The 18,439-nt window shown below is 39.6% G+C and overlaps 2 protein-coding genes across 2 annotated transcripts; both read left to right on the top strand.

The window, feature by feature from the left end:
- The first annotated feature begins 103 nt into the window (after positions 1-103).
- Positions 104-8,574, top strand: LOC117489006 (protein FAM102B-like). Its single transcript, XM_034138226.1, has 11 exons — positions 104-337; positions 2,246-2,366; positions 2,620-2,649; positions 3,089-3,205; positions 3,675-3,721; positions 5,780-5,883; positions 6,216-6,311; positions 6,424-6,616; positions 6,789-6,925; positions 7,454-7,517; positions 7,729-8,574. Exons 1-11 carry the CDS (start codon positions 192-194, stop codon positions 7,769-7,771), a joined length of 1,098 nt encoding a protein of 365 aa, XP_033994117.1. The 5' UTR covers positions 104-191; the 3' UTR covers positions 7,772-8,574.
- A 2,973-nt stretch (positions 8,575-11,547) lies between these two features.
- Positions 11,548-18,245, top strand: prpf38b (pre-mRNA processing factor 38B). The gene is made up of 6 exons (XM_034137979.1): positions 11,548-11,969; positions 12,718-12,786; positions 13,010-13,161; positions 13,529-13,589; positions 15,048-15,283; positions 16,885-18,245. The coding sequence occupies exons 1-6, from the start codon at positions 11,760-11,762 to the stop codon at positions 17,555-17,557; spliced, it is 1,401 nt and encodes a 466-aa protein (XP_033993870.1). The 5' UTR covers positions 11,548-11,759; the 3' UTR covers positions 17,558-18,245.
- Positions 18,246-18,439: the final 194 nt, after the last annotated feature.

The following is an 18,439-nucleotide window of genomic DNA, read 5'->3' as shown; positions in this document are numbered from 1 at the left end:
GCATTGTCCAATCAAACGGTGGAATTTCCCTCACGTCACGTATTATATTTTTCAGTGGGTGGAGGAGCGGATTTGAACTTTGAGTCGTGTCTGTCTGCAGACTGCAGCAACAAGCAGCAGCTGGGAGACGAGGAGGAGCAAAGAAAGTGTTCAGTTGAGGATTTACCACGACTGTCAGCGACGTTTAGGATATGTCGTTCATTCTATTGAAGAAAAAGAAATTTAAATTTAAAGTAGACTTCGACTTGGAGGAATTGTCCTCTGTTCCCTTCGTAAACGGAGTTTTATTCTGTAAAGTGAGACTGGTAGATGGAGGCTTTGCCGAAGAGTCGTCTCGGTAAGAATGTTTTTTCTATTTATAGCCACGGTTCCCTGGTTGTTCCAACATGCTAAAATTACTTTTAAGTTGAGCTTGTTTTTAGCCATTTTTAAGTCCGTGTTCAGGTTTATATGGACATTTTTTAAACATTTATTGTCACGGGTTTGCTCCTTTGTTGGCAACAGCATTCCCTGACTTTCAACGATCAACGTTAACTTGGTTATGTGTTGTTAACGTTGACTAACAGTAGCTAGGTTAACGCTAACTAACTAATACTTCAAGAGTTTACAATGTGCTGTTGACAATGTGCTGCTGTGTTAGGAGATAGTAGCCCTACAACCAGGAAGATGAGATTTACACAATATGAATAGAGCCAGAGCTCGCTAATTTGTTAAAAAATATAATGTAGGGTTATGTTTCAATCGAAGAAAGTTAATGTGTGTTCCGTTAACTTATGTACACTGTTGATCAAAGTAGTTGCTAAGCAACAAGTAGATACTGTGAGTGAGACTGCAGTAGCCTGCAGTATTTATCTTACTAGTGTTGGAAGAAGTACTCAAATCCTTTACTTTAAAATGACAAATACTATGGTCCTAAAATACTCCATTACAAGTAAAAGTCCAGCTTTTAAAATGTTACTTAAATGTACAAAAGTATAAGCATCAAAATGACCCGTTTCAGAACAATATAAAGAACATGATTTGTATCAGTTTAAATCATAGACTGTATATATAAAGGTTTAAAGGTACTTCAAGAATCAAAAGTAAAAGTACTCGTTAAGCCGGATATCTATTTCTACATTATTATAATATTATTGTTATTGTATAATCCTGTTTTTATACATGTAAGAGCATTTTAGTATGGTAATTTGTGAGTGTTGACCAAATGTAGGCCTAGATACTTGAAATACTGTGTAGTACTACAGTAGCCTACTGCTTTATACCATATCAGCATATCATGTGTTTTATATGTACAAAGTAACTGGTAACTGAGTGTCAAATAAATGTAGTGGAGTGGAAGTATAAAGGAGCATGAAATATAAATACTCAAGTAAAGAACAAATATGTCAAAAAAAGTACATGAGTACAAAACTTGAGTAAATTTTCTTTTTTCACTTTTCACCACTGCTTACTAATAATAATATTATATTTGGGATTGTGTTATATAGCAGACTCCTTATAGTGTGTAATTTGTAGCAGGCTCATTTTCTCTTTTAGTCAGTTTTATATGCAGGGTATCTGATATTACTTGTATTTATGACAGTTAGAACCAAAGCATTTTCTTCCAATGAAAGAAGCGCACAAGGTTTGGGGATGGTGATTATAAGTGCTTGTAACGTTACTGTAGCATTTAAATGAGTCACGATGGAAAGAAAGACACAGGCATAGCACATGTCTAACCCTCATTGCTTTGCCATGGTTACTCTCTGTTTCCAAACACTGTGTCTCACTTTTACCCTGCTCCAACCACAGCTGCATTCTCTGTTTTGAATACAAGCATATTGTCAATCTTGTGTGTGGTATAGGGGCGGATGGAAATTATTATTTTCACATCTTATTTTTATAATTGTTCTTTTTCTCCAAAGCCTGTTTTATTCTGAAACATCCAAATGTCAAGTACAGTGAGAATTGGACTAACATCTTGCACACATTTAGATCTGACCAGGTGGAATAAGCTCATGTTTTCGAGTGAATAATCATCTAATAGGTTTTGAGGGGATAACTCAAGGTGTAAAAATTGAGCATAAGCCCATTTCACTAAATATCATTTGCTTTATTTTCATATATATATTTTCCCAGAAAAATATATAATCTTCTTCTTTCATACAATTGGATGGTAAACTATCATAAATCTGAAAGAGTTGGGATATATATTTGTTCGTTAATCATTATGCCTTTGTGTTTCTAAATGTATTATCTCTCACAGGGAGCAAGTCCAAGCCAACTGTGTACACTGGAGGAAGAGATTTTCCTTTGTGTGTAAGATGAGTGCCAATGCTGGAACAGGTGTACTCGACCCCTGTTTGTGCCGGGTGTCTGTGCGCAAGGTACAGGACATTTTCTCTGCCGTCAAGCTCTATTTTGTTGACACCACAAAAATACATAGTGGCAATTTTCCAAAACAGAGTCCAGATAGTTAACTGTGAATGTGCTAAGAAATGTTTATGTAGCCTACATGAGACCAGGAGCACTGTTAATTTGTAACCATACGAGCTTGGTGCAGCCAGTGGTCATTCTACAACGACTCATACATTTTTTTTAATGTAAACAGTATATAACTTTCCCTTTTTGTCATTTTAGGAAGTGAAGGGTGGAAAGACCTTTGCAAAGGTAAGGTGTTCTTGAGTTCTTGAGACCATTTTGTTGTAAACATAGCAGCTTACGGGCCAGATATCCATTAGAGGAGTCTTATCATAAAATGTGTGTGATAAAAGTCGGCCTCAGTGTGAAGGTGACCTTAAGTGAGTTGAGTCTCACAATTAATGTTTTTATTTCTAGCTTCCGGCTTTGGTTACTGATTGAAAAATCTCTAAATCAAAACTAAGGCTCTGTTAACCAATAACTTAAATGATGAGAATAATTAGTTTGTCTGCCTTCTCAGGAATGTAAGGTCCCGTTGCATGTGGTGTGTTTCTAAAAACCTATGCTGGGCTGGATTTCAACAAATACTACTGTATGTTTTATAGGATGATGCTTTATGTACAGATACCTTGTTAGTGCTCGCACTTTAACACTGTTCTAACTGCTTGGTCTTTATAACCCTGTGCAGCTGGGCTTTGCTGACTTGAACCTGTCTGAGTTTGCTGGGTCTGGCAGCACCACACGACGGTGTCTCCTAGAGGGATACGACACCAAGAACACCAGACAGGACAACTCAATTCTAAAGGTGTGGTAGTGTTTAAACGCAAAGCTCCACAATCCTCCTTTCAATATTGTTTGAAATGGAATTAGAAGTCTCTCCCACACTGGCAATGTTTTGCTAAAGTCCAAGCTTTTAGAAAAGCATAGAAAAGCCTAAAACCTGTTCTTGCTCAACTGTGCCACTCTAAATGAAGTCATCAGTTCCTGAGTTCATCAGTAGAAGATGACAAAACGTTGGATTTATGTACTGAGTGGAACAGTGGCATGCCCCGACAGTTGATGCTACACATGTCTGAGCTTGTGATCTATAAGCTGCCTAAGCCATGGGAATGCATTTTAGACATTCCTCCAATGGACTAACATTTCACAACATTTCATTCCAACCCTTTGTTAAAAGTAACCCTCGTAAACCACACTACGTCGCAGCTTTTTCCCCATCTTACAAATACAGATGCTTGTCAGCCTAAAACCAACATATTTTTTTCTGTTTACAGGTTGTCATCACCACACAACTTATGTCTGGAGACCCCTGTTTTAAAACGTAAGAGCTCCTTTTAACCATATTATACATCAGTTTAGTGTCATTACTCATAACACTGGAGACCTGTCTGTTATGTTGAGTGTATATGTGGTTAAAAAGGAAGTATGCCTCTGCATCCGACTACAGAGGAAACTGTTCTCGTCACGTCCTGTCTGTCATCAAAGTGACCCAACACTGATGTCTTATATCACATAGATTTCAAATAATTTAATGATATGAAAATACTGAGTTGTCAGAGTTATCAGATGCTTATCTGAGAGCTAATAAACCCTCAGTCAGGCATTGATGTGCCTAACCCTGATAGTGAACAACAGCTGATGTGTGATCAGCTCAGCCCAGATATTTTTTTCTCTCTTTTATCAAGAGCTGTACGTAGAGATGTTTGTCAAAGACATGATGTAACAACACTCTCCTGCCAATGTGCACACTGTTAACTTTCTATAACCGGTCTTTCCCTGTAACTACTCCCTCTCAGTGTAATAGTAGACACACTGCTGCCGAGATGTCTCAAGTGTAATCTTAATAGCAGGGCTAGTCATTCAGCCCACGGGGTGTTAGTCATCGTGTGTGTGATGAAACAAAGGAGATGACACTTTTGTTTTTTATGATTTGCTGACTGTCCGCCCTCCTTCCTTTATTTAGCATAGCCTCTCAGTAGCACATATGTGGGGTTTCCTGTGATAAGGTCCGGTATATCCTTATAAAGTAATCCTATTTCTGTCCACAATACCACATATGATATGATATTGTCAGATCAAGTATAAAATGTTTCTTACATCACAGCAGCTCAATTTGCAACATGAACAATATTAAGACAAGGAACCAAACATAAGAAACTAACTAATATAGTTATAACCTAGCCACTTATAACAGGATGTAATGCATTTAAATAACTGCATTTGAGCTACACAAGTTCTACATTTAAAGGTCTGTTTGATGACTCAACCCAGTGTTCTCGTTACTTTAGTTATAGGGTCATTGTGTTTTGCCTGTGAAGCAGAGGAATTAGCAGATTTTGATATTGCATTTAACAAGATTGTATGCTATCCACTCATCGGTATAGGTACAACATGCAGGTACAGGTTTAGTAAACTTAAAGGGGACCTATCATGCAAAATGCACTTTGTGATGTCTTTTATACATAAATATGTGTCCCTGGTGCGTCGGGGAACTCACGCAGCGTCAGAAAATAAAACCCTCTCTCTTTTCCTCCGTACCCAAATCTTTTAAAACGGGTGTACAACGAGCGGATACAGATTCCATCCCAACTGACGTCAAATCGGCAGCGGACCCACAGAAAGTTGCTATCAGAAACAATGCCTGACATGTTTTGGACGTAATCTCGTCTTTGTTTACATTAGCAAGCCTCGCTAACACTCAGAGCTAACCTGTACTGTGTAGAGCACATGTGTTTAAAAAGCAGGAAATAAAAAAAGAACTCACCTTGTGATAAACCTGCAAGAGAAAAAGCATGACGTGGTTTAAACAGGATGGCGTTTTATCACAACCGAATTTAACTTTATCTCCGGTAGAATTCTGATCAGGCATTAGCTCCGCCTTCTCTTCTTCTTCTTTTTTCAAGCTAAGGACCCAATATCCGCGTTCCTCTAACAGGGCTACAAAAGAGGGGTATGAGCAGTATGAGGGATGGCTACAATGGGTGATCTGTTTGGTATTTTGAAAAAAAACCTTCACAGACTGTTTTGTATAGGTATGGCCCTACCATATATTTTTCAAATATAGCATGATAGGTCCACTTTAAGGAGCACGGAAATAGTCTAAATGAAGGTTTTCTACATAAACCAGAGTGATTTGGTCAGCACTATAGATTTTGAAGGAGTCGGTCGCAGAAAATCACTGTGCATTCTGTATTCTGTAACTTAAAGTGACCAAAGTCCATAACTGTTGGTCCTTCATGTGGGCTTTAATCAGACTATGGTCCAATAACTGTGTCTAACATAAGAGCATTTGAAGGAGCTGCTTTCTAACAACACTGAGTGATGCTTCTTACACCACCCTGCTCCTCAGTAACATCACTCTCTCTCGTGTTCCCTTTAGTCCCCCGTCTACTGCCATGACCCTGGGAAACCCACAGGCTGAAGCAGAGTGTCTTCTTGAGGACAGGAAGGGAGGGGACGTGCACATATTCCATTCACTAACTGGTATGTAAATACACACTCTAAAGAGTTTTCTGCCAGGTTATCATTTTAGTTTCTATGTTCTTGACAGAAGCAAACAAGCAGCTATCGTTGTCAACATTTTTGAAATGGTCCTTTTAAAGAGCCATAGTCAACAGTAACAATTTTAAATGAATTCAATGTTCTTTTTCACAAGCCTATGAATAATAAGCATGATGATTTACCAAAGATGTGGGACTCCACTAGGTTTTTTGTTTACCTCAAATAAGAAACATTTCCTCTGAATATAAGTTGTAGCTGTGTCATCTTCTGATTTTTAGTTTCACCACTGAGTGTTTGTGTCTTTTATCATTTAGGTTCTACAGTTAAGTCAGTTTCTGTCCCAGAGGAGCTGGTAGCGTACGGCCATTCAAGAACACCCAGCTATGCAAGTGAGAAGTCAAAAATCTCAGGTACCAATCCAGGGACACATAATATATTATTCCCTCAAGCCACTTTTTAACCACACCAGATACACAAATCACTGGCATGACCTTAATGTGTTCACTCTCTCCTTACTTTTAGGTTACAGTTCAAATCACTCCAGTTTAACAGATCTGTGCCATCGGAGGAGCGGGTCAGGGGGTTCTGCCTCCACAGGCATCGGCAGCATCCTGGAACCCAGTGACCAGCAGGGGGAGAGCAGGACGACTCCCCCCGCCTGTGCAACCTGTCAACATGCATCTGAACACCCCTCTACCCCAGCTAAAATTCATAGGTAATGTTTTTTCCCCTTTTATTTTCAAACCTTTATTTTCCAAACTGCTTTCCATAATGATCATTGTGAACAAACCTTGGTAACGGTTTTTATGATCCACTAAATATATTGTATATTTTCCTTATGCAGCACATTTGTGTAATATTCCACTCTTTGTCTGTTTCTACATTAGACATCCAGTCAAGCAGAACTCAATGGAGAATCAGCTGAAGAGAGTTGATGCCACCAGGGTGGATGCTGATGACATAATAGAGAAAATCCTGCAGAGCCAGGATTTCAGCAGCGGTTTCTTGGACTCCAGTGCAGAGGGTGTGTACATCTAATCTGTGATTTAGTGGACCTATGCAGGCGGACTTAGAAAGTTGCCTAACATCCTGCTGATGGGATCAAATTACTTTGGGGTGTTGCAATGTTACAACGCAACATCTGTAAGTACTTCCTTCAATGGATTACAAATTATTAAATGTTTATCGTGGCAAACCATAAAATGGAAGCCAAATGGAACCATACCTTAGTTACCTTCCATTTTAAATATTAGAGTTTATTTGATAAAGGGTTCAAGTATTAAGATTGAATATCATTTCTATGAATACCACAAGGACAGTTTAACCTCACTGATAGGCAAGCACACACTGTGTCTGCCGTGCTACTTACCCCTGTCTTTAACGCCATTGAGACTGATGTTGCATACATTTTTAATGTGAAAGTGTATCTTTTGATTGTGTTTCTTAACCATCAACTATTGCCCTGAATATTCTTCAAAAGGTCTGACTCAGACTAGCTACTACATCCCCCTAATGTGAATGTGTGTGTTTGTGTATTTATTGATTTCTGCAGAGGAAGGGCTAAGCTTGTTTGTTGGTCCTGGTGGGAGTACAGCCTTGGGAAGCCAGCACATGAGGTGAGTGTTATGTAATTGTGGATTGTTAGTGCTACAAAGCAGACATTAACTACTTATCTAAATTCATTTCAAATGTGCTGAATGGGGACCCGAATGAGGAATATACTCATCGTGTGTTGAATGCTCTTTCAGTTTCACATCATAATCTTAGTTCTACATATAAAAGCCCCTTCATTTCCTGTCATGTAACACATTGCGCATTCTCTTTCAGGGTTGCAGCTGGAGCCTTTGAGCAGGTGGTGATCAAGCGCTAGGCTTTAGGAAGCATGTGACTGTCAAAGGGTGCCATGTTACACTGAAGCGGGAGGACACAAGACTGGAGAGTTGTAGAGGTGCCATCAGAACTTGATCCTGCCTCACTCCAGGAGATTTCATTTCTCCAAGGCAGTTCTCTGCATCTGACCTACAGTGTCTGTAGACCAGGAGAGCTCCCTAGTGTTCAAGAAGTGGAGGTGAAGGCCACATACATTTTGAACATCTTGGTGCTGGGGTAACTAATGTACTGACATTTATGTGGGTGTTCTTTTATGAAAACTGAAAGGTTTAAGTACTGTGATTCAACACATATTGTTCACCCATCTTGGTGAGCTTTAAGCTGTAAAGGGGTTTCTCTGCTATTTAAAAAAAAAAGCTTTTGTTATGGTTGATTTGTATTCCTCAGTTTAATTGTATTGTGTGTGGCTGTCGGTTAGTCGGTTCCTTGAAGTCCCATACATCTAAAGTAGTACACATCTGACATTGTGACATTTAAAGTGGTGGAGAGATGACTGCTATTTAAATACCATTATCTTTTGATGGTATGATTTCCATTTTGTCTGAGCATGTGCCTTTGTCTGTTGTCTTTAAAGCGATGAATTTATTTTTTATCAGAGATTTTGTAAATGTATATTTGCTGCCACTTAAGAAGTTATATCTAAACTATGTAGCCTACATAATGAAAGTCATATGTGTAAAGCCCACAATGTTTTTTAAGATATCTATAGGTTGTTTTTTTAAATGTTTTATTTCAGGCCAAATAAATCATACATTTCGAAAAATTTGCTCTTTGTGTAACCTTTTGTTCTGCTGTCTTTTTGCAGTAGGGATGCCATAGAACATTTTACACAACATTAAAATAAACGTTTTTATACTTTTACAATTTTTTCTTCATCTTCTAGGCCAGGGGTCACCAACCTTTTTTAGGGTGAGGGCTACTTTCAAAAAATAAAACAAGTCGGGGGCTACTTTTACTCCTCTTTTTTTTGTTTTTTGCAGTGTATATATTTAGCACATTTTAACATTATGATATGCTGACCTTTAACCTTTGTGTGCTGTTTGGGTCTGTGGGACCCGTTTTCAGTGTTTTCTAAAAGAACATGTATTCAATTTAATTATTTTAACCTGCTTTATTTGGGGGTGGACGGGCCTCACCTCCTCTAGGGGGGTCCTCACCTCCTCTAGGGGGGTCCTCACCTCCTCTAGGGTCGGGGGGCATGCACCCCCGGGAAGATTATTTTTAAATGTTGAAGTGAAAAGCATCAATCTGGAGCACTTTGAGCACAACATGAATTTATGGATACAGCTCTCAACACTCAGATGAAAGGGAGCTGTATACTTTTCAATAATCCAAATATCTTTAGAATATGATCACAACCAATAACAAATCATTTAAACTGGTTTATTCTTATCTTATGTTACCTAGTTAGCATTCTTTCTTTTTATTTATGCTTATTTTACTAATCACTCCCCTTTCAAACTGTTTTTTGTTTTTCTTACTTTATCTATAGATAAAGGTGTGCTCTCCCTAGCTCTCTCTCCCTCCCTCCCTAGCTCTCTCGCTCGCTCTCTCTGTCTCTCTCTCTCTCTCCCTCTGTCTCGCTCGCTCTCTCTCTCTCTCTCGCTCACAGAGGCTGTGTGCTCCTCCGTGTCGATGACGGCTTGCGTTAAAAAAAAATAATAAACATATTTGTAAAGTGGGGGGACACAAACGGGATTTCGAAAAGAGCGGGGGACATTTCCCCCCTGTCCCAGGTGGAAATTACGCCATGCGTGTGTGTGCGTCAAGTGCAATAAATACATGCAAGTTGCAACACACACAGTAAAGCTCTGCCCCTCATGTGCTGTATAGGCTGCATGATAGGCTGCTCAATGGGGCTGATGTGTTGTGTAGATTCTGCCAGAAGGAAAATCAGCGGGGAGGTGCCACATTGCTTTTCTTCCAGACTGCAACGCTGGTTCTTATTATACATCCATGCGCTGGTCCCGCAAATCAAGCAAGAACGTGATTGGTCGATATTCATTGTGGGGGTGGGGGGAGGAGGGGTGTTAGATAGATATAGAGTTGTAGTAAGTAGATAGAGTGCGCTATGATTTAGGTTTCGTTTATGCATAGGGTAGATTCTTTTAATTACATTTCCTTTTTTGTTTTGTGTATTTTATACATTTTGGATTTGCTTGGCGAGCTATTTTTAGAACATGCCCCGCGGGCGACTCACGTTGACCAAGTGCCCGCGGGCACCGTGTTGGCTACCCCTGTTCTAGGCAATGATTTATTCTAGAGTCCATGGCACATTTGTAATAGTTGTATACACTTTAAAATTAACAAATTACATAAAATAACCAAAAGACAGAGCATTTAACATTAAGGGGATACCAGACAACTAACTCAATGTGTTTTTTTATTACCATGTATAACACTCCATATTAAATATGTAAATATCACGAAAATGGAAGCTTAACCCTTCACTTGCGTTAGGTCATTCCCATACTATTTTCGGTCAAAATTGACCGGTGTGTTTTGCACAGTGATATCTCTGGAACCCCTTATCCAATTTTGATGGTTGACATCTCATTTGAACAGTCAAAGCAAGTCAAATCAAGGGGTGACAGACAGAATGACACCAGGGGTGAATTACAGAGGGTGGTGAAAACTGCACAGCACATCACCAGGACGGAGCTGCCATCCATGGAGGACCTTTACTCCCAGCGGCTCAGGAAGAAAACACTACGGATTATCAAAGACCCCCATCACCCCAGCCACAAACTGTTCTATCTGTTGCCGTCTGGCAGACGTTACCGCAGCATCCTGGCAAAGACAAGAAGATTCGGATACAGTTGCTTCCCGCGGGCAGTGAGACTGTTAAACAATTGAACTGCTGAAACAACTTCAAAACATTCATCTGCTACTCAGTAATATGTATCTAATATCATTCCAATAACTTGTATATCGACTCGTACTGCACTATTCCACATGCTCACTTTATTTTATAACTATTTTTCTTTTTGTATTGCTCTTGCTATCTGTATTGTTATTATGTTGCATTGTTGGAGAAGCCTGTGACATAAGATTTTCAACAACATAATTACTCTGTAGCTATGTCAGTTTGACAATAAAGAACCTTGAACCGTGTGTGTGTGTGTGTGTGTGTGTGTGTGTGTGTGTGTGTGTGTGTGTGTGTGTGTGTGTGTGTGTGTGTGTTTTCCATCTGCAGGATGAACATGATACACTCATACCCATTCATTTCCTTTGGCGGTCAATTCTGACCGAAAACATCATGGGTGTTTCACTGTTGAATAAATCACAAAAAAATCAATGCAAGTGGTGATCATCAATTGTATAATGCTCAGAGGCCTAGTGTGGAGGATAACATAAGGTCTTGAGGCAATTGGATGAAAAACACAATATTTATGATAAAAAACAAAGTCACTCAGTCACTTTTGACCCGAAACGCAAGAGAAGGGTTAAAGATCACTTTAAATCGGCAGGTGTAGTTTCATAATATTGCGATCATTGAATTTCCGGTTTAGGCAAAGCAAACATTTCAAAGTAAACACGTACTAAGAAAGATACATTGTGTTAAAAAGCAACAACGACTTACATATTTTCCATTCACCACATTATATAATAATAATAACAAACAATATTTACGGAATATACGTTCAGTGATCAATTTCACAATTGATACACATCGGTATGTGCATACATGCTTTTATTTTCCTAACATAAAGCCTGTTGACGCAGCGGTGGTTCGCAGTTCACAGCACAAACGTTCACTTCCGGTTCCCAACGCGCAACGGCAACAGCGCTTTAGCTAGCGTTACAGCGACGGCGGGAAGTTGTGATCGTCAATTCAACAACAAATCAACTACAAGAGAACCGACGGAACTGTTAAATATCGACACTTCACTATGTTATATTGATGGATCTGTAATCGGAAATACGCTAACTGTACACTATCCTGAGCGGCGTGGGATTTAGCTAACATGGCTAACGTCGGAAACCAGCTACCAACACAGGCCGTTAGCAAGCCTGCATCAGGAAAACATGGAAATGTATTGCCCCTGTGGGGCAACGAAAAGACTATGAACCTCAACCCAATGATTCTCACAAATGTGCTGTCTTCGCCGTATTTCAAAGTTCAGCTTTACGAACTTAAGACGTACCATGAAGTTGTGGACGAAATCTACTTCAAGGTAAATTTAGCAAATGCTAACCCGCATGCTAGTTAGATAACCGCCGTACAGTCTATCTAGCTTTAAGGTAGCGATAGCAATTTACTATAGTGGTCAAATACCAAGGGAAACTGCCACCACAAAGACCTAGTATTATATATCGTAACACAAGTACTCGGGAAGATGTCCGAGTATCTCAAACAATTGCGCACACATACGGGACCTTAATATTTCTATCGGCAACGCCACATTAACTTCTAAGTGAGCTTACGTTAACTAACGTAAAAGCATGGCTGCCGTTATAAACAAAGATTACTTGAATGTTTGTTTTTTATATTTTCAGAAATAGTAAAATGATGATGCTGGTTTGACCGCTTAAAAGCGGCAGGTGGTAGGGGTCTCTGACTGCCAGAGCAGAATAACTGTTCCCTGATACGTTCTTCTGTCTTTATTGACAAAAAGGCCAGTAAAGTATTATGTCAATAAAGGTTTAAAAAAAAAAATCTATTTTCTAAAATGGCTGTTGTTAATCTACACAGCCTTGCTATAAACCAAATCCACCTATCACATTTATGTTTAGCAGTAAAGACTTTAAATGAATACCTGTTGCTATCATAGTGTCATTTAAACACTGGCATATATCACTCCAGCTTCACTAACGCTCAGAGGAAGTTCAGATGTGTATTGGCAGCTCAAATAATGTTTCATGGACATATGTAAGTGTGTTAACTGTCCTTAAGACTCCTTACATTGTTGTGTATGTCTACAGGTGAATCACGCTGAGCCTTGGGAAAAGGGAAGCAGAAAGACTGCAGGCCAGACTGGAATGTGCGGAGGGGTAAGTGAGAAGTACGTGCTTTTTATATTCCCCATCTTTTCCCCCCCTCTACATTTGCCTTTCCAAACTCGAGGATGATGACTTACAAGTATGAAACATTTACACAATTTATAAGTACTTTCATTGTTGTACTTTAATGCTTAAGTATTGTCCAAGGGTCCGTTTTTGTGAATAGGTTTGCTGTAAATAATGTGCTTTACAAATATGTCTTCATCCTTGTTAGGTGCGTGGAGTCGGGACTGGTGGTATTGTGTCTACTGCTTACTGTCTTCTATACAAACTGTTTACTCTCAAGCTGACTCGCAAACAGCTGATGGGTCTGATCACTCACTCAGACTCTCCTTACATCAGAGCACTTGGCTTCATGTACATAAGGTAGGTCTTTTTTGGCTGGAGATTGTTTTGTATACTTTGCAAATATTGCTAGATATTTTTGCACATTTTGGTTAAGACATCATGTTGATGGAATTGGAGATGTTTTGTTCTAAGGCAATATTTGAGTTAAAAATATAAAAAAGTTAATTGATCGATGATATATTTTTTAATTTTCACTATGCTACTAAAATGTATCCATAGTGTATAAGAAACATTTTATTGCAATGTTCTAGTTGCAATGCATTTTTCATGCAGGACTCGGATCATAAAAAGTTTAACTTCAATTTGTCTGAAAGTGTGTGTGTATAGGTATTATTGATACAGGTCCACAAATGCAAATGCTCATTATGCTCTCTGTTTTGTTCAGATACACTCAGCCTCCAGCAGATTTGGTAGATTGGTACGACGGCTTCCTGGATGATGAGGAGGTATGTCACTTCGGGTAATAATTTGATGTTTCTTTCTCTCAAATAAATACGTTGTCAAAAGACACATGTTAAAAGCTCTCCATCTCCCCCCCTTGTGATGCTCATGAACTGATTTTTCACCTTTGCCTTCATTTGGCTTAATTGTCCCCAGTTTCTGTGCTCTAAACCTGAGTAGCTAGGTTACTTGCTCACTGTGCTGCTGCTGATTTTTATCAGGGTAAGTAATGGATACGATGCAAATTAAATCTTTAAGTTAATGTAATGATAAGGCATGCCTTTTAATTTTTATAAGCTTCCATCAGGACCACAAAATGTGGGATAAATAGTAATTGGATCATTCATTTGCATACAGTCAAGCAGACATGTATACCCAAACTAATAACACATGTCGACTGTTGCATACATCTATTAGGGATTCGCCATATTTTAAAGGATCAGTGTGTAGGATTTAGTGTAAACTAGTAGTGACTCCTAAAGCATGAAATAAATGTTTTAGTTTGTTCATTCTGGGCTACTGTAGAAACATGGTCGTTGCAAAATGGTGCGCCCTGTGGAAGAGGACCTGCACCTTATGTAGTGATAGACATCGTTTCACGCGATTCAACACGATCGAGAAGGAAAGTTAGGAATAATGTATTTTATTTCTGCCGTTAAATCTTACAGATTGGTCCTTTTTGGTTAAAATTATACTTGATACCAGACTGTGCAGCTAGGCCCCCTTCGATGTTCTGTTGCATTATATTTGAACTGATCATATGAAATCCTTCCCAACTGGTTAATTCCCCTGTTTTTTTCTTTAGATGCCCATTGTGCAGCAGGTGAATTGGATATTGTATCTCAGCACTGTTGGGTTGCGTGTGTGAGTGCAAAGCGGCTGTTCCTGACCATATCAAGTCAATAACTCTTCAACTGGTGTGCACTTTGCCTACCCGCTCCAATCTGTTCTTACACTGTGGGCAATTTTTAAGCGCTTACACCCCCTTAAGAGTCCATTGTGGTCTTGGAAAAGCAACAAAAAGAAGCCATGGTTTATCTTGCATTGAGTTTCAATGTTTTCAGATGCTGCTTTTTCCTTCATTTTCAGTCTGTTTACAGTAGATGCCACCACTTTTGAACTACTGTTATAAACAGATGATTTTAAGAAAAGGGGGGTGCATCCCGAAATAACAGTCCTTTGATTATAAACGCTCACACTGTTAAAACAGCCAGAGTTTAAATGAGGTAAGACTTTTGTTATATTTATAGTTCTCTATCCTGTCATTGGCAAAGAAAATTCAGCCACATCTGATTGGTTTTGAGAGATTAAGCTAGATGAACAGAGGTGAAGTTTCAGTACTTGGTCATCACAAAAAATATATGTTAAGGCTAGATTGAAACAACGATCACACATTTACCTCTGCCCTGCCTGGCTGTGTTAATTGAGTTTTCCTATGGCTCTTTCCCACCGTTTGATTTCAGGAGCTTGACGTGAAGGCAGGGGGCGGCTGTGTGATGACCGTTGGAGAGATGCTGCGCTCCTTCTTGACCAAACTAGAGTGGTTCTCCACTCTGTTTCCCCGCATCCCGGTGCCCGTGCAGAAATCTATTGACGTGAAGATGAAGGCCAGGCCTCGTAAAGTTCCCGTGAAAGAGACGCCGGAGGAGGAACCCGAGGTAGAGGAGCCAGGGAAGCAAGGAGAACAACGCGGCTCCAGGTAACACAATTAAAAGGTTGTCTGTTGCACAGGGTTCCCGCGGGGTCTTAAAAAGTCTTAAATTTGATAATCTGAATTTAAGGCCTTAAAAAGGTCTTAAATATGACCAAAAAAATAAGAAAGGTCTTAAATATGATTTAGAAGGTCTTAAAAATGATGGGATTTGAAAGGTACTTCTGTGTTGCGATCGCGTCTAAATGTGTTTTGGGGGAAATGTCCGGGCTGCAAAGTAACCTGTAGCCTACGGTAAGAGCCTTTCAGTTCCCCCCAACAATCTGTATTGAAATAAATCAACATGGAACCAGTAATCACTAACTTTGTTTCCCCCGGCCCCTTATCGGAGAACACCCAGCTAGTAACCTAGCAAGCAAGCTTCAGCTAGCGGCAGTCAGAAACTCATGTATCTTCAAATCTACTTACAAATAAATATGGGGAAGTGTAAGTTCAACCGTATTTGGTTGGAAAACATCGAATTTAGTGCTTGGTTGAAATCAGTGGAGGGATTGTGTTTGAAGCCCGCTGCACCTTTTGCAAAATAAATTTGCGTTTGTTTTGCTAATGTAGCGTTAGCTAGTGCAGCGTTAGCTAGTGCAGCAGCTCCCGCAACAACACCGGGGGACCTCCGGGCGACGTTTGGGTCTTCGAAAGCGGAGGTGCTGTAGACGCTAAATACCGTAGTTAAACACCAATCATACAACAGCAACGATGAAAGATTGTAGTCAAGGCAGCAGAGCTCTGAATATAGCTCTTGACACACACACACACACACACACGCACACACACACACACTAGGGCTGCTTGATTATGGCAAAAATCATAATCACTATTATGTTTGTCAATAATTGATATCACGATTATTAAATACGATTATTCATTGACTTTGAAAACATCCATTTATTGAACTTTAAAACAAATAATAATTTGAATAGTATATTTTTAACTGTTGATTACCCTGAACGTATAATTCAACTGAAAAACCAATACAAAAATAAATGATACATTTAAATAAATAATATCAAAATAATAAATACCAATAAACAAGATCAACAAATATTTTGGTTAAGCTACTAAACATATAAATATGATAAATAAAAATAAATGAGACAAAATTAATTAGATCAAATATGTTCTAGTGCACTGTCACAACCTAGCAAAGCAAAATAATCGTTTTTTTCTATTATGTTGTTTTCGTAATTGTGGCAGGCCAAAATCGTAATTGCGATTAAAATACGATTAATTGCACAGCCCTAACACACACACACACACACTTTTTGTCTAACACGCTAACACAGTTCTGGGCTGTTATGTTCAGTCATTGTTCTTATGTTGAACATGAATACATTTACTTTGTGTAATTATGGGACGTATTTCTTCTTTCATAGCAATTTTCCTTCATACTTTCTTGCCGTGAAATAGGTCTTAAATTCTATTCAAAGTGGTCTTAAAAAGGTCTTAAAAAGTCTTAAATTTGAGTTGGCGAAACCGGCAGGAACCCTGGTTGCAAACTCTTGCCATGACTCTCTTTACTCTAATTCTTACTTATGTAGGTTGTGTTATCTATATGACCAGAAAGTGTAATTGCTTGCTCTGTTTTTTGTCAGGACACCAAAACAGACACCAAGCCCAAAAAAGTCCCCCAAACGGTCAAGGAGCAGGAGCCACCACCGCGAGAAAGAACGACACGGCCCCAGCTTTGACCGAGAGCTGGAGAGGGAGCGGGACCGCCAGAAGAAAGAGAGGGGGGGCGGGGAGAGGGAGAGGGGGGAGCGAGGGGACAGGGAGAAACGGCGGTCCCGCAGCGCAGACAGAAACCAAGACCGGAGGGAGCGTAGAAAGAGTGGCAGCAGGGACAGAAAGAACGAACGCAGGGACAAAGAAAGAGACGGCGGGGACGACAAGAACGACAAGAACGACAAGAACAAGAGGAAAGAGAGGGAACACCATAAAGACAGAGGCGTAGAGGGGGAGAGGTCCAAAGATAAAAAGAGCAGGGGGGAGACTGATGAGAAGAGGCATAAAGAGGACCGGGAAAGGCACAGAGAAGAGAGGAAGGCCAAAAGGCAGAGCCAAAGTCGCAGTAGAGAGAGGAAGCACAAGAGCGGGGGGGAAGAGAAGAGCAGGAAGAGAGACAGCAGAGAGAGAGACAGGGAGAGGGACGGAGAACAGCGCTCTCACAAACGTAGTGGTAGCAAAGACAGGAGCCATCATCAGAGAGAGCCCAATAATGACCATAGTAAACATATTGGACGCAGAAGGAGTCAGAGCACTGAGTAAATGTCGCCTGCCAGCAATATTACTTCTTTTCCTCTTGTGTTTTCCTCCCCTCTTTTTTACCCAGTTGTTAATTAGAAGAGAAGAATGTCGGCACATTGGACACCTGGAGTTTTTGTCTTTGGCCAATGTAATATTGCTTTATGTTTTTCTGCCTTTTTTCACTCCCCATTAGACCATTGTTAGTCTTCACTTGAAATTTAAAAAGTGGCAAAAATTGCATTTTAATTTTCTATTGTGCGTCTGTTTGCCCCGTGAAGATGTGGATTTGTAAATACCGTTTCAGAGGCCGTCGACACGCGATCAGGGGTCTGAGTTGCATTGCATGCTCAGTCGGGTTCCCATGGCGCTGAAAGCTCAACTAAGAACTGTCGTTATATCATTTATGCAATGTATAAATAATAACTTGTTTTCAGGCAGTACAAAACACTTTTCTATAGATTTGAATAAATACACTGCATTTGTCTGGCGAATGACATACAAATTTGAGATTAGCAGCCATGTTGTTAGACAATGACTTCACAAAGCAACTCTCTCCATGGTCGTGTGTCGTCAGTCTGAGAATGTTTTAATCCTCTAAGGGCCGTCTGCAAGGGGTCATTTTTACCACACACACTGAGCCCTGCCTGTGCTGTGTTTGGGTTATTGCTCTGTTGCATTTTGTTTTCTAATAAAACACTTTTACAAACAACATGTTTTTAGTCTTGTTTTCAAAGGAATATCCATGTATTTGTCATTCCATCACATTTATAGCAGTTCAAGGATATTACAACCATTGAGTTGAGACAGGATGAATTCAAATAATATCTTTGGTTAGTTTTATTAGAATGTAGTCTGAACATAGCTTTCATATAAAATACACAGGCAGGATATATTAACTCTAAG

The sequence above is a fragment of the Trematomus bernacchii genome, unplaced genomic scaffold, assembly GCF_902827165.1.
Source record: "Trematomus bernacchii unplaced genomic scaffold, fTreBer1.1, whole genome shotgun sequence".
Classification (NCBI taxonomy): domain Eukaryota; kingdom Metazoa; phylum Chordata; class Actinopteri; order Perciformes; family Nototheniidae; genus Trematomus; species Trematomus bernacchii.
This window is presented reverse-complemented; position numbering and strand designations above follow the sequence as displayed.